General features: G+C 46.4%; 1 protein-coding gene across 6 annotated transcripts; it reads left to right on the forward strand.

Annotated features, from left to right (window-relative positions):
• LOC143935052 (uncharacterized) lies at nt 1–26977 on the forward strand. 6 transcript variants are annotated; one of them, XM_077458648.1, is made up of 13 exons: nt 2–181; nt 1837–1908; nt 4855–4929; nt 7817–7900; nt 8768–8848; nt 9715–9795; nt 10835–10909; nt 15327–15419; nt 16565–16675; nt 18079–18330; nt 19896–20102; nt 24880–24930; nt 26807–26977. In XM_077458648.1, coding segments are annotated over exons 1-13 (1338 nt in total). In that variant the 5' UTR covers nt 2–27; the 3' UTR covers nt 26809–26977. The 6 variants fall into 6 exon arrangements, with proteins under 6 accessions (XP_077314777.1, XP_077314774.1, XP_077314776.1 ...); XM_077458647.1 differs by having other exon boundaries at nt 5–181; nt 7814–7900; XM_077458651.1 differs by lacking the exon at nt 15327–15419 and having other exon boundaries at nt 1–181; nt 7814–7900.
• The last annotated feature ends 15 nt before the right edge of the window (nt 26978–26992 follow it).

Here is a 26992-nt window from a genome sequence, read left to right on the forward strand (position 1 = left end):
GCGAGTGCTCGGAGGTAGTCGCCAGCCATGGTGAGGGTGACACAGCATCTGAAGACGGAGGTACCAGCGGCGGTGGGGGTGAAACAGCACTCAGAGGGAGCAGAGCCCAGGATGAAGGTGAAGAGCCCCCCACCACCCGGAGCCATGATGTACTCATTGCTGCTTCTCGCCCACATGACCCGTAAGTCTCTTCCTGCGTCTATTTTTTTTTAAATGCAGCCGAAGGGAAATCGCATTGGTGCTTTTGCAATGTCAATGAGAGTGAGATTGAGGACGAATGGCAGCCCTGCGCGTCTACAAAGGCTGGGTTGCTCGTGCGGGAACCCGCTGCGATTTTCACGCTGTCCCGCACCGGCCCGCACAAGTGAGAACCACGCTTAATGCTTCGTTCACGCGGTGGGAGGACATGATTGCTCCGCGCAGGGTCGGGTTTTGCTGTCATGGGGATGCACAGGAATTTAGTGCAAGCCTCGTGCCAGCGAACCCATTATTGTTTATTGCGGTGGTCTCCAAATTGCGGCTTGGGGCTGAATGTGGCCCTTTTCTTGCCTTTGTCCAGCCCTTGGGGCACTATTCCTCCCACTGACAGCAATGATGGGGCACTATTCCTCCCACTGACACCAATGATGGGGCACTATTCCTCCCACTGACACTAATGATGGGACACTATTCCTCCCACTGACACTAATGATGGGACACTATTCATCCCACTGACACCAATGATGGGACACTATTCTTCCCACTGACACCAATGATGGGGCACTATTCCTCCCACTGACACCAATGATGGGGCACTATTCATCCCACTGACACTAATGATGGGGCACTATTCCTCCCACTGACACTAATGATGGGGCACAATTCCTCCCACTGATACCAATGATGGAGCACTATTCCTTCCATTATTACCAATGATGGGGCACGATTTCTCCCACTAATACCAATGATGGGGCACGATTCTTCCCACTGAAACCAATGATGGGGCACTATTCCTCCCACTGATACCAATGATGGGACACTATTCCTCCCACTGACACCAATGATGGGGCACGATTCTTCCCACTGAAACCAATGATGGGGCACAATTCCTCCCACTAATACCAATGATGGGGCACTATTCCTCCCACTGACACCAATGATGGGGCTCTATTCTTCCCACTGATACCAATGATGGGGCACAATTCCTCCCACTAATACCAATGATGGGGCACTATTCCCACCACTGACAGCAATGATGGGGCACAATTCCTGCCATGGACACCAAAGATGGGGCACTATTCCTCCCACTGATACCAATGATGGGGCACTATTCTTTACACTATTACCAATGATGGGGCACTATTCCTCCCACTGACACCAATGATGGGGAACTTTTTGAATTTCAGAAGATGGTTATATTCTTTCTATTTTCTTCTATTCTTTTCTAGTCTACTGTTTTTCTATTCTATTCCTTTCTATTCTCTTATTTTCTATTCTATTCTAATTTATTCTAATTGAAATTTTGTAATTTTGGAAGATGGTTATATTATTTCTATTTTATTATTCTATTCTATTCTATTGAGTATTTTTTTTTTATTCGTTTCTATTCTATTCTTTTATTTTCTATTTCATTCTATTATTGTTTTCAGAAAAATTTTAATTTCAGAATAATTTTGTTTTGTTATTTTGGATTCATTTAAATTAGTTACTATTGAAATTCAGAGATTCGGATACATCTGAATTTCTTAATAATGAAAAATGTGTCCGAATTTCGGTTCGGAACAAAACGAACCGCTCATGTCTAAGTTCTAACAAAGAATGATGGTTACTGATTGGTTGTCTTACTTTTCCTTTTAGTTGCTGTCACGGCCAACACAACCTTCACCGCCGGAGTCACCCCGGAGTCTCCGCAGAGCGTCACCCATGCAGGTAAGAGGCCTTTCCTGAGTGGAGGTCGTCTATGAAATAATAACACATTTACAGAAAAAAAAATGTATTATTTGAGGGGAATTGATCGCCAGCAGGCATCGGCCAATCAGAATCATAGTACAAATTTATCTGTTGTAGATCGATCTGTGATGATTCGTTTGTATTCTCTCCCTCTCAGAGGTGAGGTGTCGGGCTGGAAAGCTCACACAGAGGACGCCTTATCTCCATCCTGAGATTACCGATTATGAAAGCAGGGCGGAGTCACTGGTTGTTAGGACGCCGGCGGGTGACGGCTCCTAACAACCAATAGAAATCGCAGGCAAAAATGCATTCCAGCAAGTTTTTGATGTGTTTTGCCACGTTTCACTGAAGCTTCATGTCGAAAAAAATGCAGCATGTTCTACTTCTGTTGTCTGCACTGGAAGGCACAGCACTGGTGTGAACTATGTCATTGGAATCCATGTTAACTACTTTCCATGCCATTTTGATGCAGATTAAAAACGCACTGGACTGCCTGTGGCGTGAACTCGCTCTCTATGTATTGTGCTGTGAAGTATACAGTGTTTTAGAGTTTGTAGCTTTCAGTCCTCTTTGTGTATTATTTTATGTTACATTGTTTATCATTTTAGATCTTTTTGTTTGTACTATTTTATGTTACATTGTTTATCATTTTAGATCTTTTTGTTTGTACTATTTTATGTTACATTGTTTAGAGCTTAGATCTTCTTTAAAGAGGAAGTAAACCCTGATGGGTTTACTTCCTCTTTGATTCCCTGCAAAGGTAAAGCATAATGGACTACTATGCATCGCATCGCATCGCATCGCATAGTAGTCCATTATGTGTCACTTACCTGACACAGGAGCCAGCGAAGTCACCGCTGTCCCCTGTAGTTCCGAGCGTCCATCTTTTCAGTGGGTCTCCGTGGGTCTTGCTGCTCCGGCGCTGTGATTTGCCAGAGCGGCAATGACGTCACTCCTGCGCATGCGCAAGGGAGCTGACACTCGCGGCATATCGCCGCGATCTGCGGCTTACCCAGTGCGCCTGCGTGCCGCTGTCTACAGCGCATGCGCGGTAAACAGCGGTGGCTGTGTTCAGGTAAATATCTCCTAAACCGTGTAGGTTTAGGAGATATTTCTTGGACCTACAGGTAAGCCTTAATCTAGGCTTACCTGTAGGTCAAAGGGGTTTGTAAGGGTTTACAACCACTTTAAAGCAGGGGTCCGCCGTTTTTTTTTTTTTTTTAAAAGCCAGCAGCTACAAATACTGCAGCTGCTGACTTTTAAAATAATGACACTTACCCACCCACTCGGCTCTCGGGTGCTGCCACCGCCATCTTGGGTATGGTATGGCTTCATTTCCCGGTTCCCTACTGCGCATGCGCGAGTCGCGCTGCGCAATAAGGATGGTCCCCGCTGTCTCTGGGATTCGTGTGTTTCCCAGCAGGCAGCGGGGGACCTTCGGAAAGGGGCGTAGATTCTGTGGAAAGGGGCGTAGCTTCTGCAGAATCTACGCCGGAAGTGGGTGCAGATACCTGTACTGTACAGGTACCTGCACCCCCTCCCCCCCAGGCCAATTGTGGTGCCGGAGGGGGGGAGGGTTCCAATGAGCGGAAGCTCCACTTTAGGGTGGAGCTCCGCTTTAAGTATAAACATTGTAACAATTTGTCAGTGGAATAGACTGTGGTTTCAAGTTAAAATAATTTTTTTTTCCTAGAAAAATTACTTAGAACCCCTGCTCTTCTGTCTGCAAGTTTATACTTAAGTTCAACTGATGAAGAATGTTGTGATTCTTGGCAGACTGCCCTTTTTTTCCCCCCTTTCTTTTGACGGCTGCCTCAAAATAATGATTTTAACTTGAAACCAACAAATGTCAGAAAAAGGTTTAGGTTAAACTTTTTTCACTTACACAAAGTCTATTCCACTGACAAATTGTTACAATGTTTATACTTAAATTCAACCATAAAGAATGTTGTGATTCTTGGCAGACTGCCCTTCCCCCCCCCCCCCTTTCTTTTCATATATATATATATATTTAGTAGACACCCTAGAGAATAAAATGGTTGTTGCAATATTTTATGTCACACTGTATTTGCGTAGCCACTCATTCAAATGGAATTTTTTTTTAAAAAATTACTTTAATGAATTAACAAAAAAAAAAAAAACCTAACCAGTAAAGTTAGCCCATTTATTTTTGTATAATGTGAAAGATTTTACGTGGCGAGAATTGTGAGAGAATCGTGATCTTTTTATTCTAAGCAAAAAAAAAAATTGTGAATCGTGCAGCTCTAGGTGATTGTGATGAGTAGTTCCAATAGGTAATGACTAAGCACTAACATTTGTGCGAAGCACGTCTACTGCTTTGTCCCCTGCTCCATCTGTTATCCACTTATCATATGAAGCTTCAATAGAAGGATTTTTGGAAGTGCAGCCGTCTGGAATTATTTCCTTACGTTGCACAGCATGCAAGACTCACCTGGAGCGGCTTTTCTTTGTTTGTAGTTGTAGGTCTTATGCACACGTTGGACGTTTTTACAGCGGTTGTTTTTGTCTGCAGGCGTTTTTCCTTTTTTTCTGCAGCCAGTAAACTCTCCAGCCTGTTATCCTTTGTGTCCATGCACACACAGGCTGCTATCAGCGTTTTTTTTGGAAAGGGGTGTTTTCTGAAAAAAAAAAAAACAAAAGAAACCCCAAAACTAGTAAGAGGAGTTTTTCAGCCGTTAAAACGCACTAATGCTGATAAAAGCTTAAAAACGCTGAAAAACTCAAAAAATAAAAACCGCAGCTAGTCGCCATTTATCAGTGTTTTTGAAGCATAAGCTTTTGTTGGAGTTTAGTTTTGCTTAAAAAAAAAAAAAACAGCTAACAGCTAAAACAAAAGCCGACCAACACAGACTATAATGGAGGTCTATTGGGCCACTTCATTCTTCTCTTCTTACTTTCTCACAGACAGACATACGGACGCGGCTTCTGTGCACATTCCAGCTCCTACTAAAGTCCTGGGAACTTCTGCCCCCCATACAGGTAAGAGAGACTTCTGATGGGTCATAGACGTCCCCGAAAGGACGACATGGGTTTTGGGGAAAAAATGGTTATATTTAATCGGTACATTGTTTGAATCATGTAGGTGTACTCAACATAGGTGTGCACACAGGATGTGCCGGCTGTACCTGGGAACCTCCTGTGCGGTACCAATTCCCCCTGCTTTCCTGAACCCCCTGGCTCTTCCCCCCAGTTCTGTGCTGCCAGCTTCCCTCCTCTCCCTCTGGCTGCTGCTGGGGTAGTTCCACGATTGATTGTGGGCAAAGGGGACGGTAAATATTTAATTTAGTGGTCTCTTCCTTTTCTGAATGAACACAGTGAGTGATCTGCACCGATCAATCCTGTGTTCATTCTTAAAGTGGAGTTCCGCCCAAATTTTTATTTTTTTGTTAAAGTCAGCAGCTACAAATACTGCAGCTGCTGACTTTTAAACCACTCTGTCCTCCCTTCCACTTGGCTGCTCCCACTCTGTCCTCCCTTCCATCTGGCTGCTCCCACTCTGTCCTCCCTTCCACCTGGCTGCTCCCACTCTGTCCTCCCTTCCACCTGGCTGCTCCCACTCTGTCCTCCCTTCCACCTGGCTGCTCCCACTCTGTCCTCCCTTCCACCTGGCTGCTCCCACTCTGTCCTCCTTTCAACCTGGCTGCATCCACCCTGTGCTCCTTTCCACCTGGCTGCTCCCACTCTGTCCTCCCTTCCACCTGACTGCATCCACCCTGTGCTCCCTTCCACCTGACTGCATCCACCCTGTGCTCCTTTCCACCTGGCTGCTCCCACTCTGTGCTCCCTTCCACTTGGCTGTATCCACCCTGTGCTCCCTTCCACCTGGCTGCATCCACCCTGTTCTGCCTTCCACCTGGCTGCTCTCACACTGTTCTCCTTTCCACCTGGCTGCATCCACCCTGCGATCCCTTCCACCTGGCTACTCCCACTCTGTCCTCTCTTCCACCTGGCTGCATCTTCCCTGTGCTCCCTTCCACCTGGCTGCTCCCACTCTGTGCTCCCTTCCACCTGGCTGTATCCACCCTGTGCTCCCTTCCACCTGGCTGCATCCACCCTGTTCTGCCTTCCACCTGGCTGCTCCTACTCTGTCCTCCCCTCCACCTGGCTGCTCCCACCCTGTTTTCTCCTCCACCTGGCTGCCCCCACTCAAGTTTTTAGGAGAAGCTAGTGCCCTAAAGAGCTCAAAAAAGCTCAAAGAAGCTCGAAATTTCACAAAAATGTTTGTTTCAATTTTTTGTCTTGTTTATAAACAGTGGTTAAGAAAATCCTATCTAGGAGTGTTGGGGGGGGGGGGGGGGGGACTCAATAAAGAAAAAAAAAAGCTCAATAAAACATGCATGAGAAATCAAAACAAAAAAGCCAAACCCGAACAGTTTAGTGGCACATGGGCATTTTTTTTCCCCGTAGTATACACTATAGGATTATAAAAGGCACCTTTTGGGCGTGGCCAAATTGCTCTTGCTGACATCATCAACCCGCCCCTCAGTAATGTCGAACCTGCCCCCAGACAGCCACCTGAAGCTCCGGAAGGCAACAAATTTGTGTGTAACTATCTTGGTTACTTGGGGAGCCACAGGCAGCCTGGTCTGGATAATGTGTCAGGCAGACTGAAACCCGGACACAAAATTCAAAACCCAGACTGTCCGGGTGAATCCTGGACCGGTGGCAACCCTAACACCTGGTTCTACAGAAGTTTATCTACCAATCGACTTCTGTACATCCAGCCTGTATAATAAATGTCGCTCGATCAATACTGATGGTTGTAGCCGGCAGCGCTGATCTTTGCATTGTAATGGAGGGAAACTCTCCTCACCGTCAGAACACAATAGCTCAGCGGGAGTGAATCCCCCCCCCCCCCCCATTCACTTCCAATGTGTGAATTAGGGGAATCAGGGCAGCTTTTTTCATTCAACCCACCGGTTGAAACTGACCCATCTACAGCCAGCTTTAGATCTTCTATTCATTCTATGTTGTTAGTTTGCCTCTTAGCCCTGATGAAGGGAGTTTTGAGCTCCCGAAACAGGTTGGATTTTTTTTATTTTTTTTGTTACCTCTTGTGAAAAATATAACTTTTTCTCGACTCACATTTGGTGGGGGGGGGGGGGGTATCCCCATCCTTCTTATGTTCCGATGACTTGTATGGGAATGCAAAACGGATCTGATGTGAAACAAAAGCCCACCGACACAGACTCTAATGGAGGTGTCACGGTCAGGAGTGAGGCCGAGATGCTGAGAGGGCTCCCCTTGCGGCCGAGTGCAGCACAACCCTGAAGTTGACACAGGGATGCAGTGCCCACAGTAGCACAGGTTGCCAGGTAGCAGCAGCAGAGGTCAGGTACCGGGTAAGCAAGCCTCTAGGGGCAACCATGCTAGGAAGTCCGAGAGTGGGCAGCGGAAGTCCAGAGAGTGGTCAAGACAGGCCGGGATCGGGTGCAGGAAGCAGATCAGGAGTGTCGGGTACAAGCCAGGAGTCAGAGCCAGGAGAATAACAGGAGCAGGTCAAGCAAGCCGGGTCGGTACACAGGAGGTCGGATAACAGGAAACACGGGTACAGGTTCACAGGAGAGCTGACGATAATCCAGCGATGCGGCACTGTCAGGCGAACGTTTAAATAGGCGAGATGACCGGGTCACGTCGTGAGCGCGTCGGGGCGATCGTACGGCTACGTCGAGTACGTTGTGTATTCGTAGCATCACCGCGTATGCCCGCCCGGTTAGACGTAGCGTCGGTCGTTCGTCTTGAAACTACTTTGCGCTTACGTAGGCGCCGACGCGCGCTAACACGAACGTACCTCGTGAGATTGCGCCTATTTCCCTGACAGGAGGTCTATTGGGTCTGCTCATTCTTCTCTTCTTACTTTCAGAAGCTCTCACAGACGGACATACGGACACGACCCCTGCGCACATTCTAGTTAGTCATAAAGTCCTGGGAACTTCTGACGTCCATACAGGTAAGAGAGACTTCAGATGGGTCATAGACATTCCCGAAAGGACGACATGGGTTTGGGTTAAAAAAAAAAAAGAGAAAAAAAAAAAAAAGATTGTAATAGTAGACATGTGCAGTTTGTTTCGTTCTGAAAAAAAATCAATTGGATGAATTTTTGATTTTCAGCGATTCGGCTGTATCCGAATTTCCGAATTGGAATAATACAGAATTTAAACAAATCCGAAACAACGAAGAAAAAAAAAATTCGGACAAAATTCATTCAATTTATTTTTGTATAATGTGAAAGATTTTACGTGGCGAGAATCGTGATCTTTTTATTCTAAGCAAAAAAAAAATTGTGAATCGTGCCGCTCTAGGTGATTGTGGTAACTAGTTCCAATAGGTAATGACTAAGCACTAACATTTGTGCGAAGAACGTCTACCGCTTTGTCCCCTGCTCCATCTGTTATCCACTTGTCATATGAAGCTTCAGTAGAAGGATTTTAGGAAGTGCAGCCCTCTGGAATTATTTCCTTACGTTGCACAGCATGCAAGACTCACTCACCTGAAACTGACCCATCTACAGCCAGCTTTAGATCTTCTATTCATTCTATGTTGTTAGTTTGCCTCTTAGCCCTGATGAAGGGAGTTTTGAGTTCCCGAAACAGGTTGGATTTTTTTAGTTTTTTTGTTACCTCTTGTGAAAAATATAACTTTTTCTCGACTCACATTTGGTGGGGGGGGGGGGGGGGGGGGGGGTTATCCCCATCCTTCTTATGTTCCAATGACTTGTATGGGAATGCAAAACGGATCTGATGTGAACAAAAGCCCACCGACACAGACTCTAATGGAGGTCTATTGGGTCTGCTCATTCTTCTCTTCTTACTTTCAGAAGCTTTCGCAGACACGGACACGACCCCTGCGCACATTCCAGTTAGTCATAAAGTCCTGGGAACTTCTGCCGTCCATAGAGGTAAGAGAGACTTCTGATGGGTCATAGACATTCCCGAAAAGGACGACATGGGTTTGGGTTAAAAAAAAAAAAAAGAGAAAAAAAAAAAAAAAAGATTGTAATAGTAGACATGTGCAGTTTGTTTTGTTCTGAAAAAAAATTTGGATGAATTTTTGATTTTCAGCGATTCGGCTGTATCCGAATTTCCGAATTGGAATAATACAGAATTTAAACAAATCCGAAACAACGAAGAAAAAAAAAATTCGGACAAAATTCATTCAATTTATTTTTGTATAATGTGAAAGATTTTACGTGGCGAGAATCGTGATCTTTTTATTCTAAGCAAAAAAAAAATTGTGAATCGTGCCGCTCTAGGTGATTGTGGTAACTAGTTCCAATAGGTAATGACTAAGCACTAACATTTGTGCGAAGAACGTCTACCGCTTTGTCCCCTGCTCCATCTGTTATCCACTTGTCATATGAAGCTTCAGTAGAAGGATTTTAGGAAGTGCAGCCCTCTGGAATTATTTCCTTACGTTGCACAGCATGCAAGACTCACTCACCTGAAACTGACCCATCTACAGCCAGCTTTAGATCTTCTATTCATTCTATGTTGTTAGTTTGCCTCTTAGCCCTGATGAAGGGAGTTTTGAGTTCCCGAAACAGGTTGGATTTTTTTAGTTTTTTTGTTACCTCTTGTGAAAAATATAACTTTTTCTCGACTCACATTTGGTGGGGGGGGGGGGGGGGGGGGTTATCCCCATCCTTCTTATGTTCCAATGACTTGTATGGGAATGCAAAACGGATCTGATGTGAACAAAAGCCCACCGACACAGACTCTAATGGAGGTCTATTGGGTCTGCTCATTCTTCTCTTCTTACTTTCAGAAGCTTTCGCAGACACGGACACGACCCCTGCGCACATTCCAGTTAGTCATAAAGTCCTGGGAACTTCTGCCGTCCATACAGGTAAGAGAGACTTCTGATGGGTCATAGACATTCCCGAAAAGGACGACATGGGTTTGGGTTAAAAAAAAAAAAAGAGAAAAAAAAAAAAAAAAGATTGTAATAGTAGACATGTGCAGTTTGTTTTGTTCTGAAAAAAAATTTGGATGAATTTTTGATTTTCAGCGATTCGGCTGTATCCGAATTTCCGAATTGGAATAATACAGAATTTAAACAAATCCGAAACAACGAAGAAAAAAAAAAATTCGGACAAAATTCATTCAATTTATTTTTTGTATAATGTGAAAGATTTTACGTGGCGAGAATTGTGAGAGAATCGTGATCTTTTTATTCTAAGCAAAAAAAAAATTGTAAATTATGCAGCTCTAGGTGATTGTGATGAGTAGTTCCAATAAGTAATGACTAAGCACTAACATTTGTGCGAAGCACGTCTACCGCTTTGTCCCCTGCTCCACCTGTTATCCACTTGTCATATGAAGCTTCAATAGAAGGATTTTTGGAAGTGCAGCCGTCTGGAATTATTTCCTTACGTTGCACAGCATGCAAGACTCACTCACCTGGAGCGGCTTTTCTTTGTTTGTAGTTGTAGGTCTTATGCACACGTTGGACGTTTTTACAGCGGTTGTTTTTGTCTGCAGGCGTTTTTCCTTTTTTTCTGCAGCCAGTAAACTCTCCAGCCTGTTATCCTTTGTGTCCATGCACACACAGGCTGCTATCAGCGTTTTTTTTGGAAAGGGGTGTTTTCTTTCTGAAAAAAAAAAAAAAAAAAAAAAAAAAGAAACCCCAAAACTAGTAAGAGGAGTTTTTCAGCCGTTAAAACGCACTAATGCTGATAAAAGCTTAAAAACGCTGAAAAACGCAAAAAAAAAAAACGCAGCTAGTCGCCATTTATCAGTGTTTTTGAAGCATAAGCTTTTGTTGGAGTTTAGATTTGCTTAAAAAAACAAACAAACAGCTAACAGCTAAAACAAAAGCCGACCAACACAGACTATAATGGAGGTCTATTGGGCCACTTCATTCTTCTCTTCTTACTTTCTCACAGACAGACATACGGACGCGGCTTCTGTGCACATTCCAGCTCCTACTAAAGTCCTGGGAACTTCTGCCCCCCATACAGGTAAGAGAGACTTCTGATGGGTCATAGACGTCCCCGAAAGGACGACATGGGTTTTGGGGAAAAAATGGTTATATTTAATCGGTACATTGTTTGAATCATGTAGGTGTACTCAACATAGGTGTGCACACAGGATGTGCCGGCTGTGCCTGGGCACCTCCTGTGCGGTACTAATTCCCTCTGCTTTCTGGAACCCCCTGGCTCTTCCCCCCAGTTCTGTGCTGCCAGCTTCCCTCCTCTCCCTCTGGCTGCTGCTGGGGTAGTTCCACGATTGATTGTGGGCAAAGGGGACGGTAAATATTTAATTTAGTGGTCCCTTCCTTTTCTGAATGAACACAGTGAGTGATCTGCACCGATCAATCCTGTGTTCATTCTTAAAGTGGAGTTCCACCAAAATTTACATTTTTTTGTTAAAGTCAGCAGCTACAAATACTGCAGCTGCTGATTTTTAAACCACTCTGTCCTCCCTTCCACCTGGCTGCAACCTCTCTGTCCTCCCTTCCACCTGGCTGCTCCCACTCTGTCCTCCCCTCCACCTGGATGCATCCACCCTGTGCTCCCTTCCACCTGGCTGCTCCCACTATGTCCTCCCTTCCACCTTGCTGCTCCCACTCTGTCCTCCCTTCCTTCTGGCTGCTCCCACTCTGTCCTCCCTTCCTTCTGGCTGCTCCCACTCTGTCCTCCCTTCCTTCTGGCTGCTCCCACTCTGTCCCCCCTTCCACCTGGCTGCATTCACCCTGTGCTCCCTTCCACCTGGCTGCATCCACCCTGTTCTGCCTTCCACCTGGCTGCTCCCACTCGGTCCTCCTCTCCACCTGGCTGCTCTCACTCTGTCCTCTCTTCCACCTGGCTGCAGTTAAGGAGTTGTGTCGGGAAGCTGGCCACCGCGTCCTTAACAACCGATGACTCATCAGCTCTGGTTGTTAAGGAGTGGGGTCAGGAAGCTGGCCACCATGTCCATAACAACCGATGGCTCATCAGCTATGGTTATTAAGGAGTGGGGTCGGGAAGCCGGCCGCCGTGTCCTTAACAACCGATGACTCATCAGCTCTGGTTGTTAAGGAGTGAGGTCGGGAAGCCGGCCACCATGTCCATAACAACCGATGGCTCATCAGCTCTGGTTATTAAGGAGTGGGGTCGGGAAGCCGGCCGCCGCATCCTTAACAACCGATGACTCATCAGCTCTGGTTGTTAAGGAGTGAGGTCGGGAAGCCGGCCGCCGCGTCCTTAACAACGGATGAACTAATCGGGTTTAGTTGTTAAGGAGTGGGGTCGGGAAGCCGGCCACCTCGTCCTTAACAACCGATGGCTTATCAGCTCTGGTTGTTAAGGAGTGGAGTCTGGAAGCCGGCCACCATGTCCTTAACAACTGATGGCTCATCAGCTCTGGTTATTAAGGAGTGGGGTCGGGAAGCCGGCCGCCGTGTCCTTAACAACCGATGACTTATCAGCTCTAGTTGTTAAGGAGTGGGGTCGGGAACCCGGCTAGCGCGTCCTTAACAACCGATGACTCATCAGCTGTCAGAAGGCTTCCCAACTGATGGACGAGTGGAGGTCCCCCCAATTCATACCAAGCCCTTTGGGTCTGGTATGGATATTAAGGGAAACCCCATTAAAAAAAAAAAAAAAAACAGCATGGGCCATCCCCCCCACCAATCCATACTAGGCCCTTCGGGTCTGGTATGCATATTAAGGGGAACCCCATTAAAAAAAAAAAACAACGTGGAGTCCTCCCCCAATACATACCTGGCCCTTTGGGCCTTGTGTTTGTATTAAGGTTAACCCCACACCAAAATGTAAAAAGAAAATGGAGTGGAGGTCCCCCTTAATTCATGCCAGGCCCTTTGGGTCTGGTATGGATATTAGGGGAACCCCATGACATTTTATTTTTTTAAAACAGCATGGAGTCCCCCCCAATCCATGCCAGGCCCTCTGAGTATGGATTTTAAGGGAAACCCCATTGAAAAAAAAAAATAACAGCATGGGCCACCCTACCCCCCACCACCCCCAATCCATACCAGGCCCTTCAGGTCTGGTATTTGTATTAAGGGGAACCCCATGCCAAAGTGTAAAAAGAAAATGGCATGGGGGTCCCCCCCAATCCATACTAGGCCCTTTGGGTCTGGTGTGCATATTAAGGGGAACCCCTTGAAATAAAATAAAAAACAGCATGGGGTCCTCCCCCCAATCTATAGCATGCCCTTCGGGTCTGGTATGGATATTAACCACTTCCATACTGCAGAACATCATATGACGTCCTCGGCTTTCAGCCGTGATATCTGAATGATGGGTGCAGTTAGAGGCATCATTCAGATATAATTTTTTTTCAGCCTGCGATTCACTGCACCATAAGAACAATCATTGCAGCTGTTCAGCCGCTAGATCCTTCTTACAGGCGGCGGGAGGGGGCATCCCCCCCACCCGCCACTCTCTGGTGCTTCCACCGGCCCGCCAGTGAGATTGGCGAGCCGAAGAAGGAATCTGCCTGCTCCGGAAGTTAGTCATAGAGAAAACCGAGGACCAGATGGTCCCTGGCAGTCTCTATGACTCTTGGAGGTCCTGGTGCGGCGTTATGAGGTTACGTCCGGGCCGGTGGAAGTAAACAATGCCGAGGACTCAGCTGGAAATCCTGAGATCGTTATTTTTTGTTTTAGTATTTTTTTTTTGTTCGTTTTTTTTCATTATTTTATTTTTTTTTGATCTCACGCTTTCCAGCCTGGAGGAGGGATGTGGGGTCTTATACCCAGTTGTGTGACAATCTTGAACTAATATTCACTATTATCTTCCTGATTCTCCTCCCGGCCAATCCCGGCTCAAGGAGCGGGTCCTGAGACCCGATTGGCCGAGAGGAGAAGCGATCCTATTGGCCGCCGTGGAGGGAGGAGACGCAGGGGAAGTTACGAATTATCCGAAATAACGAATGCCGCATCTAAACGAATGGAACGTAATGAACTAATAATCATAAATAACAATAATAATAAAAAAGTTTTATTATTATTATTTAATATTAATGCGTTCTGTTCCATTTGTTTAGATGCAGCATTCGTTATTTCGGATAATTCGTAATTTCGGATAAATTTGTATTCGTTACGTTCCCTAATGCCCCGTACACGCGGTCGGAATTTCGGCCAGCAAAAGGCAGATGAGAGCTTTTGGTCGGCAAATGCGACCAATGTGTAGGCTCCATCGGACTTTTGCTGGCCGAGTTTCGACCAGCAAAATATTGAGAGCAGGTTCTCATTTTTTCCGACGGAAAAAGTGTTCGATCGGAAACGCCGATCGTCTGCGGCAATCCCGCCGCGCAAAATTCTGACGCATGCGCGGAAACAATTCGACGCATGATCGGAAGCATTGAACTTCATTTTTGTGGCTCGTCGTGGTGTTGTTGTACGTCACCGCGCTGTTGGCGGTCGGAATTTGGTGTGACCGTGTGTAGGCAACACTAGGCTTGAGCGGAATTCCGTCGGAAAATCCATCCAAGGCTTTTCCGACGAGAATTCCGATCGTGTGTATGCGGCATAAAAGCCAAATTTGAAAGGCAATTCCAATACCTATAATTTAATAGTTAGTTATTATTAGTTAGTTATTCTTTAGAATTTTTAGATTTTCAGATTTTTTTCAATTTTCAAATTTTCATATTTACGAATTGCGATCATAACAAATAACCCAAAAAAAAATAAAAAAAATAAAACAAATGAAATGAAAACGAATTAATTTTTTTCGGCAGTGCACATGTCTAGTTTACAGTTAATAGTCGACTGGAGTTCGATGTAAAATTCGATTCAAATTTCAATTAGAATTGCAGCAAATCGAGTATTCGGATATATCCAAATCCCCCAATAACAAAAAAAAAAAAAATTGTCTGAATATTTATTCGAAACGAAACAAACCGCACAAGTCTAGCCAGAAGTGTTACTTTTTGCTATATGAGTCTGCTCCTTATGGAAGATGCCATCTCGTATCGATCATTTTTTCTTTTTTTGATTGTTTTCCTCCCCATGAGGCACAAGTATAGTTTTGTTGTGGCCTTTATAAGGCCCCTTTCACACTGGGGCGGTTTTCAGGTGTTACAGCGCTAAAAATAGCGCCTGTGTAGCGCCTGAAAAAAAACGGCCCCTTTCACTCCAGTGTGAAGCGGTGCGCTGGCAGGACGGTGAAAAAAGTCCTGCTAGCCGCATCTTTGGAGCGGTGAAGGAGCGGTGTATTCACCGCTCCTAAACCGCTCCTACCCATTGAAATCAATGGGACAGCGCGGCAATACCGCCGGCAAAGCGCCGCTGTTAAAACCACCCCGCTAGCGCCCGCAGACCGCCGCTAATACGACGGTAAACCGCCGACGCCCGCAACGCCCCAGTGTGAAAGGGGCCTTAGGATGAGCGCCGTATATATACGTATAACAGTCATACACTTTATTTTTTAGTGCACCATTCAACGATCGTCAGTGAGCAAATCTCTGTCACCAAGAAGGAGCTCCAATCCGCCACTCAAAAGACGCACACTGCACACATAACGTGTAAGTAAATCTCCACCTAAGGCCCGGTTCACACTGGTGCGACAATCGCTCCGACTTTGAGAGCACATGTCGCGTGACATGTAAAAATCAATGGTCCCCTATGGGAGCCGGAATTTCATAAAATTTCTAAATTTCGTAATTTCGTGAATTCGTAAATTTCGTGAATTCGTAAATTTCTAAATTTCGTAAATTTTCTAAATTTCGTAAATTCGTAAATTTCTAAATTTCATACTTTTAGAAATTTAGTAAATTCTAAAATCCAAATATTCGAAAACCTAAAATAATAACTAACTAATAATAATAACTATTACTAACTTTTAAATTATACATATTGGAATTTCCTTTAAAATTTGGCTGTTAGAGAATGTAGCGAATACGAACTTATCTGAAGTTACAAATTATCCGAAATAATGAATGCTGCATCTACACAAATGGAACAGAACGAATAAATAATAAAAGTTTTTTTATTATTATTATTATTATTATTTAATATTAATGCGTTCTGTTCCATTTGTTTAGATGCGGCATTCATTATTTTGGATAATTTGTAACTTTGGATAACTTCGTATTCGTTAGGTTCCCTAACAGCCAATTTTTAAAGGAAATTCCAATACCTATAATTTAATACTTAGGTATTATAAGTTAGTTAGTTATTCTTTAGAATTTTCAGATTTTCTTTCTTATTTTCAGGATTTTCAAATTTACGCATTTTTGTTTTTATGAATTGCGATCATAAAGAATAACCCAAAAAAAAAAAAAATTAAATGAAAAGGACAAATTTTTCGGAAGTGCACTTGTCTAGTTTACAGTTAGAATTCAACTGGAGTTCGATGTAAAATTCAATTCGAATTTTAATTCGAATTGCGAAAATTTGAGTATTCGGATATATCCAAATTCTCGAATATCAAAAAATTTGTCTGCATATTTATTCGGAACGAAACGAACCACACATGTCTAGCCAGAAGTGTTTTTTTTTTTACTATATGAGTCTGCTCCTTATGAAAAATGCCAGCTCGTATCGATCATTTTTACATTTTTTTGATTGTTTTCCTCCTCATGAGGCGCAAGTATAGTTTTGTTGTGGCCTTTATTAGGATGAGCGCCGTATATTTCTAAGTATAACAGTCATAGTCTTTATTTTTCAGTGCACCATTCAACGATCGTCAGTGAGCAAAACTCCACCGGAATACACTCAGCTGTCACCAAGAAGAAGCTCCAATCCGTCCCTCAAAAGACGCATGCTACACACATAACGAGTAAGTAAATCGAGCAAGCACGCCCCCCCCCCCCAACCCCCGAACCATATCAGGCCATATGCCCTCAACATGGGGATGGGCTTTGGGGCAGGAGAGTTCTGCCTCCCCCACCCCAAATAACCTTGTCCCTATGTTGCTGATGACAAGGGCCTCTTCCCTACAACCCTGGGCTGTGGTTGTGGGGGTCTGCAAGCAGGGCGCTTATCGGAATCTGGAAGCCCCCTTTAAGAAAAGGGGGTCCCCAGATCCCGCCCCCTCCCCTATGTGAATGAGAATGGGAATCTCAGCCAATGAGTAGCCGAAACTCATAATAAGTGCCTCCTTCCCTACCCCCTGACATCATACCGACCTCCCAAGTACTGAACTGTTTTATGCCAGGGACAAATGTATTTTGACCCGGTATCCAGAGTCCCAGCTGGGCCCTGTCTGTCAGGTGGTACTGTGACATTTACTGACACTCTGGGGGGGTTTGGACCCCCCTGACCCCACCCTTATCTACGCCCCTGGAATGGGGAACATAGTACCCCTACCCATTCACTCAAAAAAAAAAGCAAGTGTAGTGTAAAACAAAAAACAGGAGGCAGTTTTTGACAAGTCCTTTATTAATAACGAATAATGTACCCCCATGGTAGCTCCAACGTCAATCATGATGGGCGTCGCCACCAACTCAATAAAAAAAAACAAGAAAAAAAACACTCTTCCGGCGACTAAGGCTCTCGCTGTTCTGGCAGCTCCGGTGTCTGACAGTTCTTGTATAACTATGGGGCGTGGCCATGCGGTGACGTCCCCCCTGAAGAAGCCGTCCATTTTTGACGTCACCACCCCAGGCATGATGGGTCTGTGACATCACAAAGGGGCGGTATCTCTAGGTGGCGTCACCAAACAGCCACGCCCCATAGTTATATAAGAGCTGTCAGACACCAGAGCTGCCAGAATGGCGGAAAGCCTTCATCGGGAGGAGAGCGTTTTTTTGTTTTTTTTTATCGGGTTGGTGGCAGCAGCTAGTGGTATGTACCAGGCTTAAAGCTGAACTCCAGACAAACGGCTAAATATACGGCTAAAATTATATATATAAAAGGGTTCTTCAAATAGTTTCTGCACTTTTTTTAACTCTATTAAATATAAAAAAAAAGTGCAGAAACTTTTTGAAGACCCCCCTGTTTTCTTGTGGAGGAGACCAGGTCTGGTCCAGTGGTGGGTTGCTTCTTCAGCTGAGCTTCTGTTGTCACCAGCTTCTAAGTTCTCACAAGTTCCTGTATTTCCCTGCACCTTCGGTGACAACAGAAACCTCAAATGAAGAAGCAAACTTTTAGATTGTCATGGAGGTGGGGTGGGACCCCAGACAGCAATGAAGACCAGCAACCCTGAGGATAATTATGGCCATTTCTCTCTTCTATTCGCAGAGTCTATATCTGTGCCAAATGTAAGCGTAGAGCTAGCTAATGGTTTCCAGATCACCTGCTTCTCCGATAGTGGACCTGAGGTCATCACCTACGAGCTCATCCAGGGGGACAGAATAGTGAAAAATTTGACAGTCCACGGGAGGAAACCCGCCACATTCCAGTTTGATATAACTCCAGGACCGAGCAAGATCTACTGCAGAGCAAGAACACTGTCCGGAGAGGAGGAGACAAGTGAACCTCTAAAAATTGAAGGTGAGGAGAACAGTCCTTCTAGACTTGCTGAAACAGTGATGGAGTTTGGATGCTGAGCTGTAAAAAGTGGATATCTACAATAAAGCTCACCCCTGTCAACTATTGCACCTTCCTCCTCACTAGCCTTCATCTACACAGGCTATCCGCTCCTCAGTCTATTATGGATGCTTCATCTAGTTTCACCCACCTTACCAACTGCTCAGTGGCCACCACTCCTCTCTGCCAATCCCTCCACTGGCCTCCGCTCAGTGTCATTTACTCCTCTCTGCCAATTCCTCCCTGGACTCCACTTAGTTTCCTTCACTCTTCTCTACCAATCCCTCCACTGGCCTCCACTCAGTGTCCTACACCCCTCTCTGCCATTCCCTCCACTGGTCTCCGTTCAGTGTCCTCCACCCCTCTCTGTAAATCTCTCCATTGGCCTCTGCTCAGCCTTCTCCAGACCTCTCTTCCAATCCATCCACGGGCCCCCTTCTCAGTGTCCTCTACCCCTCTCTGCCATTCTCTTCACTGACCCCCGCTTTGTGTCCTCCATCAATCTCTGCCAGTCCCTCCATTGGCCCCCTTCTTAGTGTCCTCCACCCCTCTCTGCCAATCCCTTCACTGACCCACGCTTAGTGTCCTCCATCAATCTCTGCCAGTCCCTCCATTGGCCCCTTCTCAGTGTCCTCCACCCCTCTCTGCCAATCCCTTCACTGACCCCCGCTTAGTGTCCTCCATCAATCTCTGCCAGTCCCTCCATTGGCCCCTGCTCAGTGTCCTCCACCCCTCTCTTTGCCAAACCCTCCACTGGCCTCCACTCAGTGTCCTTCACTCCTCTCTGCCAATCCCTCCAATGGGCCCCTTCTCAGCGTCCTTCTCCCCTCTCTGGCAATCCCTCCACTGGCCTCTGCTCAGTGTCCACCACTCGTCTCTGCAAATCATTCCATTGGCTTCTGCTCACTCAACAAATGAAATTCAAGATACTAACACCATACAAGGCCATACACAACTCTCTTCCCCGAGTTGCATCACCAGTCCCATCTCAAAATATCACACAAGCCATCCTCCTCCAATACTCACTTTTAGGACTTCCCCCGAGCTTCTCCCATCCTCTGGAACTCCCTACCACAATCTGTCCACCCCCTGGAATGAAGAGATAAAGAGGTTCTGTTTAGGCACCAAGTCAATCTTGTTGGAGCTTTTACAGAGTCAAGAGACCGCCCCTATGTAACAGCAGGTGATTGGCTGATCAGGCATCCAACGCATCCAATCTCCTCTCCTCTCACAATCCAATTGTGAGGGGAGAGGAGAGAGTTACATGTTTATTCATACATTGGACCATAAGATATTTCCCTGCTGCACTCATTGGGTGAACAGAGCAGCAAACAATGGCTTTTGATTGGGAGGAGGCAGGATATATTTTGGCTGGAGTTGTCCGTTAAGTGTGCCTGTTTCTTTGCCTGGTATATGCAATTCTCAAGTTTATGCTGCAGATGATCGTGCTCCGGTAGAATAAATAATTTATTGATGTATATGGTGTGTAAATTGAGTCAGTTGGTCATTTTGTCTCATTCCACATACAGGTGACAACCCAGACAGTGAGGACAAACCTGGGGACAGTAAAAAGTCTGATAAGGAAGAATGGGACGCCACACCAAAATTCCTCATTTCATTAACGTATATCCTGACGTCTGTGTCCCAACCAGTGCAGGACCTGAATGCTATCATCATCAGCGTCTGTGGCCCCATTATCCTCATTGTGCTCCTACTCGTCTTCTTAACACATTTCTGTAAGTATAAAGAGAGAACCTGGAAACGTAAAACCGGAGAGAAGACCATTAGGCGGGACCAGGCCAGAGCCTGGGGGGAGGGGGCGCCATGGGCAAATGGGGCATCTCTCCTTTTTTTTTTTACCTGAACTCTTTGTGAGTAAACTCCTCACAGAGGCTTCTGGATGAGGACATTTAAAACTTTTCACAATATTTCATAAAGTTTCACAATTTTTGAAAACTTTTCCACATTTTTGAAAACTTTTCACAATTTTTCAACATTTCTCAAAACTTTTCAACATTTTTCAAAACTTTTCACAATTTTTCAAAACTTTTCACAATTTTTCAACATTTTTCAAAACTTTTCACAATTTTTCAAAACTTTTCAACATTTCTCAAAACTTTTCAACATTTCTCAAAACTTTTCAACATTTTTCAAAACTTTTCAACATTTTTCAAAACTTTTCACAATTTTTCAAAACTTTTCAACATTTCTCAAAACTTTTCAACATTTTTCAAAACTTTTCAAAAATTTTCAACATTTTTCAAAACTTTTCACAACTTTTGAAAACTTTTCACAATTTTTCAACATTTTTCAAAACTTTTCACAATTTTTCAAAACTTTTCACAATTTTTCAACATTTTTCAAAACTTTTCAACATTTTTCAAAACTTTTCAACATTTCTCAAAACTTTTCAACATTTCTCAAAACTTTTCCAAATTTTTCAAAACTTTTCACAATTTTCCAAAAATTTTACAAAATTTTACAAAATTATTTTCAATTTTTCAAAAATGTTAACAATTACTTTTAGTATTTCTACTCCTAACCTTAAATTCATACGGCTTAAAACTGATCTCCCCCCAATCAGCGGTTAATTGCTTGTTCAGTCCTTCCTTATTAAATCTAAGGATATTCCTTCTTATGCAGGCTGCCCTTACCCACTTTGACAGTGCTGGGCCCTGACACTGTGTTAGAAGAGGTAAATCACCCACAGGATTCTCTAATGGATGCAGGTTGAGGGGCAAAAGAAAGTCAGGTTCGGAGTGAACAAAATATTTTTTTCAGTTTTTTTCTGGGATTGATGAATCCCGGATTGAGTTCTGGAGTCTGGAGACTTCGAAGAGTCTTGGGAGCGATGAAGCCTCTAGTCTTGTGTCCAGGTCTTACAGGAGACCAGCAGGCTGTATGTGCAGGCCTTTATATTCAAGGCTTTGTGTGTAATTCAAGGCTCCACCCGGGAGACAGGAGGTCCCCTGCCCAAAGGTCAGGGTGTGTGTCATAAGAAGTACTTACTGAGGCCGAGATGCAGAGAGAGGTTCGCCCTTGCGAATACGCGCACCCGTCCCCCGAAGGTGGTACAGGGAGTGGGTGGCACGCAGAGGCACAGGCCACCAGCAGGTGGAAGTTCGTGAAGAAGCCTGTAGAGCTGTGCAGAGGGTTAGCCAAGGTTCAGGAACTGGCTGAGGGTCCGGTGCAGAGTTTAGCAGACAATCTGCAACACAGCAAGGGATCAGGCACAAGAGGAAGTAGACAAGTCCGTAAAGCAGGCCAGGGGTCAAATCCATGTAAGCAAGTAAGCAAATCCATTGGGCAGGCCGAAGGTCAAACACCTGTAAGCAGGTTGAGCAGAGTCCGTAAATGTCAGGTCACCTTGGGGTGAGGTGACAGATGCACACCGTAGGGATCAGGAGTGCACCGCAAGGTTGTGGACCCTACGACTGACTGCTGCGGACGGGAGACAGGTCCCACCGGGGTTAGAGCGTAAGATTCCCTGGGGCACGGAGTCTAACAGCCAGCAGGTGTTCACCAGAGCCTCGAGTGGTGAGGATGGACTTGGCTGCAACTGGCTCCAGGTCGCGACCCCCAGGGTCCCCCAGCTCACACCCACAGTAGGCAACAGGAGGATAGGAATGGTGAGGGACAAAACCAAGGTCGGGGCCACAAGCAGACGGGAATAGTCAGGGATACGCCAAAAGGTCAGGATCACAGGCGAACAGGGATAGTCAAAGACACGCCAAAGTCAGTAACGGAACAACAGAAGCGCACACGGCAGGTAACAGGAAGCTAAAACACAATGGTTGATCAGCAGGGTTGGCTAGCAGTGCACAGGTTAATATAGGGTTCCCTGATAGGGCCTGGGGTGGAGCCATGCTTAGAGGAGAGGTTATAAAAACCACCAGGAGGAAGTGGCTGGCCTCTTAGTCTGAACACATGAGGGGAGGTAAGCAAACAGGAAGATCACTGCATAACCATGACAGTAAAGCAGTCCGAGGATCAAACACATATAGGCAGATCAGCCAAAGTTCGTTAAGCAAGCCGAGGGTCAGATCGAGGAGAACAGCAGTGTAGTCAGGAACAGTCCGGGTCACAACCGGTAGTCAGATACGACAAAACTGGAAACCGGTACGAACGGGAAGCTGACGACAAACCAGCAACCCGTTTGGACGCCAGAGCCGTTTGAAATAGCCCCGCCATAGCGTGCGCCACGGCGCACACTCGTGTGCCATTGCGCACACGCGTGCGCCATTGCGCACATCCTGGCACTATCGCGCACACACTCGCGAGCCACTGCGCGCACATGTGTGCTATTATGCACACACGTGCGCCGCACCATCAGACCGCGCACGTGTGTGCGCCGGAGCGCCAATCCGCCACGCATGCGCGCAGGAGCATGGCGAGCATGGGTGGACAAAGTCCTTCTCTGACAGTGTGGGAGCTTTACGAGAGAGAGCTGAGAGAGAGACAGTTTGGTGAGATGGTCTGGAGGACCTTACAGAGGCCTGAAGTATGAGGTCAGAGGAGCGGCACTGCCAGAGCAAGCTGAGAGAAATTCCTCGTTGATGCAGGCTGCCCACACGCCCTGTGACAGCGCTGGCCCTGCCACTGTTGAAAAGAGATACATCTCACAGAGGGTTCTCATGAATACAGATTCATGTTTTCACTGGGATTGGTAATGCCTGGATTGGGTTCTGGAGTCTGGAGAGTTCAAAGAGTCTTGAGAGGGATGAAGCCTCTGACCCTATGTCGAGGTTTTACAGGAGACCAGCAGGCTGTGTGTGCAGGTGTGTACAGCCTTTATAATCAACCCAAAGCACCTTGTCCCCATGTTGATGAGGACAAGGGCCTCTTCCCGACAACCCCTGGCAGTTGGTTGTCGGGGTCTGTGGGCGGGGGCTTATCGGAATTCGGGAGCCCCCTTTAATAAGGGGGCCCCCGGATACCGGCCCCCCACCCAACGGCCAGGGTTGTCGGGAAGAGGCCCATTGTCCTCATCAACATGGGGACAAGGTGCTTTGGGGTGGGGGGGCCGCGCGGCCCCCCCCTTTCCCAAGGCACCCCCATGTTGAGGGCACGCGGCCTGGTACGGCTCAGGAGGGGGGGGCGCTCGCTCGTCCCCCCCTTTCCTGGCGGCCGGGTAGCGTGCTCGGACAAGTGTCTGATGTGGACCTGGGGGGACCCCACACCGATTTTTTTCCGGCGTTGGGGTTCCCCTTTAAGTCCATACCAGGTGGCGGGGCCAGTGACGCATCCTTTGCGGGCCTTCGTGGGCCCCGCCTACCTGGAGACACGCTCAAAATGAGCGGACTTTTCTCCGGGAGGGAAAAGTCTGTTCATTTCAAAAGTACGGCGGACTGGCATACGCACGGCCGGATTGTCCGCCGAAATGCAAGTCCGGCGGGAAGATTGGAGTGCAAAACTACTTTCTAAGTCCGCCGTACTTTCGGGTAAAAAAAGTCCGCCGGAGGCTACACACGGGGGGATTGTCCGGCGGACTTGAGTTTGCCGGACTTTTCCACACGATTGTTTGACCGTGTGTACGCGGCATAAGAGTCTTTGGAGGGATGAAGCCTCTAAGTCCAGGTCTTACAGGGGACCAGCAGGCGGTGTGTGTGTGTAGGTGTGCACAGCCTTTATAATTAAATATAAAGGGCTGTCTGTATTTCAGGGCTCCACCCGGGAGACAGGGGTCCCCCTGCCCAGAGGTCAGGGTGTGGGCCGGAGCAGCAGGGAGCTGTTAGAGGGAGCACCAAGAGAGAAGCAGACACAGAGCCTAAACTTTGGTGAGATGATCTGGAGGACCTTACGGAGGCCTGAAGTGTGAGGCCAGAGCAGCGGTGCTGCCATAGTAAGCCAGGAGGCTGAAGCAAGCATTTATGTTGCTGAGTAGCATTGAGGGAGGAATCCTCAACACCTCTGTGAGGGTAACCTATTCATTTAAATGGGCCAGCAAACCCTGAAACATATTTCCTTGCTGGATTGGACTTCATATTAAAGGAGGCACTACAACACCCTCCCCCCCCCCCCCCCCATATGACCAGTCCTACAAAAATCTCTCCTCTTTGCTTCTTGATCAGTTGCAGTCCTACAATAAAGGACCAGTGGTCCATATATAAGGCTGCCAAGGGTCCATCCTCTTCTGATCCACAGAGAGGATCTCAGCGCCGTTCTCTCCATCAATAAACAGTGAATGCGGGGGATGGGCCCATGGTGCTCTCCGCACTCACTGTAATGCCCTCAGTCTTCCAGGATGAGGCACACTGAGCATCGGTCAATCCAGAAAACTGAGGACATCTAGTGGCAGAAAATAGGTACTGCAGGGGACAGCAGTGGATTGAAGTTAATATGCTTTAAATTTTTTAACGACAGATAGGGGAAAAATTTATTTTTTCATTTTTTGCCCAAGGTGCCTAATGACATTTAAATGACAAAATAACAATTGTAAAAATTATTTGTTTTATATCAATAATACCAAAACTGAAACTCTGCTTCGGTCTTTTTTTTTCCTTCTATTCTCAGGTAACCGCCGAGGACGTAAGGCAGGATCGACTCGTCTGGTCTGCTGTGTGTGTAAGTGTCCTATACCTATCATCAGCTATCTGACTGATATTCCATATAGTCATGTATGGTGGACCTCTTCTCCTGGAATGCAAGCTGCCTGGCTGTCACATTGACCTGATATGTAAACTCTTAGAAAACAAAATCACACATACAGGTTGGATTGGATGGACTTGTGTCTTTTCCAGCCTTATATACTATGCAATTATAAATATAGAATATGGCAGAACAAGGCATTCTAAGGCAGTAATGGGTAAAAGATCTCCTGCATGGATACTCGAGACAATACTGGTGACTGGTCCTTTGTCCTCTGCTGCAGGGAGACCACAGACAATACTGGTGACTGTTCCTTGTCCCTCTGCTGCAGGGAGACCACAGACAATACTGGTGACTGGTCCGTGTCCTCTGCTGCAGGAGACCACAGACAATACTGGTGACTGGTCCTTTGTCCTCGCTGCAGGGAGACCACAGACAATACTGGTGACTGGTCCTTGTCCCTCTGCTGCAGGGAGACCACAGACAATACTGGTGACTGGTCCTTGTCCTCTGCTGACAGGGAGATCACAGACAATACTGGTGACTGGTCCTTTGTCTTCTGCTGCAGGGAGACCACAGACAATACTGGTGACTGGTCCTTGTCCTCTGCTGCAGGGAGACACAGACAATACTGGTGACTGGTCCTTTGTCTCTGCTGCAGGGAGACCACAGACAATACTGGTGACTGGTCCTTGTCTCGCTGCTGCAGGGAGACCACAGACAATACTGGTGACTGGTCCTTGTCCTCTGCTGCAGGGAGACCACAGACAATACTGGTGACTGGTCCTTGTCTCTGCTGCAGGGAGATCACAGACAATACTGGTGACTGGTCTTGTCCTCTGCTGCGAGGGACCACAGACAATACTGGTGACTGGTCCTTGTCCCTCTGCTGCAGGAGACCACAGACAATACTGGTGACTGTCCTTCTGTCAGGTTGTCCTCTCTGCAGGGAGACCACAGACAATACTGGTGACTGGTCCTTTTCTGTAGGGAGACCACAGACAATACTGGTGACTGGTCCTTTTCTGTAGGGAGACCACAGACAATACTGGTGACTGGTCCTTGTCCCTCTGCTGCAGGGAGACCACAGACAATACTGGTGACTGTCCTTTTCTGTAGGAGACCACAGACAATACTGGTGACTGGTCCTTGTCCTCTGCTGCAGGGAGACCACGGACAATACTGGTGACTGGTCCTTGTCCCTCTGCTGCAGGGAGACCACAGACAATACTGGTGACTGGTCCTTGTCCCTCTGCTGCAGGGAGACCACAGACAATACTGGTGACTGGTCCTTGTCCCTCTGCTGCAGGGAGACACCAGACAATACTGGTGACTGGTCTTGTCCCTCTGCTGCAGGGAGACCACAGACAATACTGGTGACTGGTCCTTTGTCCTCTGCTGCAGGGAGACCACAGACAATACTGGTGACTGGTCCTTTTCTGTAGGGAGACCACAGACAAATACTGGTGACTGGTCCTTTTCTGTAGGGAGACCACAGACAATACTGGTGACTGGTCCTTGTCCCTCTGCTGCAGGGAGACCACAGACAATACTGGTGACTGGTCCTTGTCCCTCTGCTGCAGGGAAACCACAGACAATACTGGTGACTGGTCCTTGTCCTCTGCTGCAGGGAGACCACAGACAATACTGGTGACTGGTCCTTTTCTGTAGGGAGACCACAGACAATACTGGTGATTGGTCCTTGTCCCTCTGCTGCAGGGAGACCACGGACAATACTGGTGACTGGTCCTTGTCCCTCTGCTGCGGGCACAGAATCCTCTCTATAATGACTTTTATTGTATATTAGAGTTTTTCTGTTTAATGTGAATTGTATTTTGTTTGAACTTTTCAGGACATTTATTAAGAATAAAATCGCCACGGAAGATGAAGAGAACTCCGTGATATCAGAATAGATGTGTGAATTATCCCCGTTCTCTGAAAAGTAAAGCTGATGTACAGTCGATGAATTCCCCGCGGGCTGACATATAATACTCTGTGTGTATAAATAAGGATCCCCCCCCCCCCCCCCCATTAATTA

Source organism: Lithobates pipiens, unplaced genomic scaffold, assembly GCF_037356315.1.
Source record: "Lithobates pipiens isolate NorthernLeopardFrog02 unplaced genomic scaffold, aLitPip1_a1.2 Scaffold_28, whole genome shotgun sequence".
In the NCBI taxonomy this organism is placed as follows: domain Eukaryota; kingdom Metazoa; phylum Chordata; class Amphibia; order Anura; family Ranidae; genus Lithobates; species Lithobates pipiens.

Coding starts and splice junctions, on each gene's coding strand:
- LOC143935052 (XM_077458647.1), top strand. CDS start 28: ATGGTGAGGGTGACACAGCATCTGAAGACGGAGGTACCAGCGGCGGTG. Junction 182..1,836: donor GCTTCTCGCCCACATGACCC/GTAAGTCTCTTC, acceptor TTTTCCTTTTAG/TTGCTGTCACGGCCAACACA. Junction 8,849..9,714: donor AACTTCTGCCGTCCATAGAG/GTAAGAGAGACT, acceptor TCTTACTTTCAG/AAGCTTTCGCAGACACGGAC.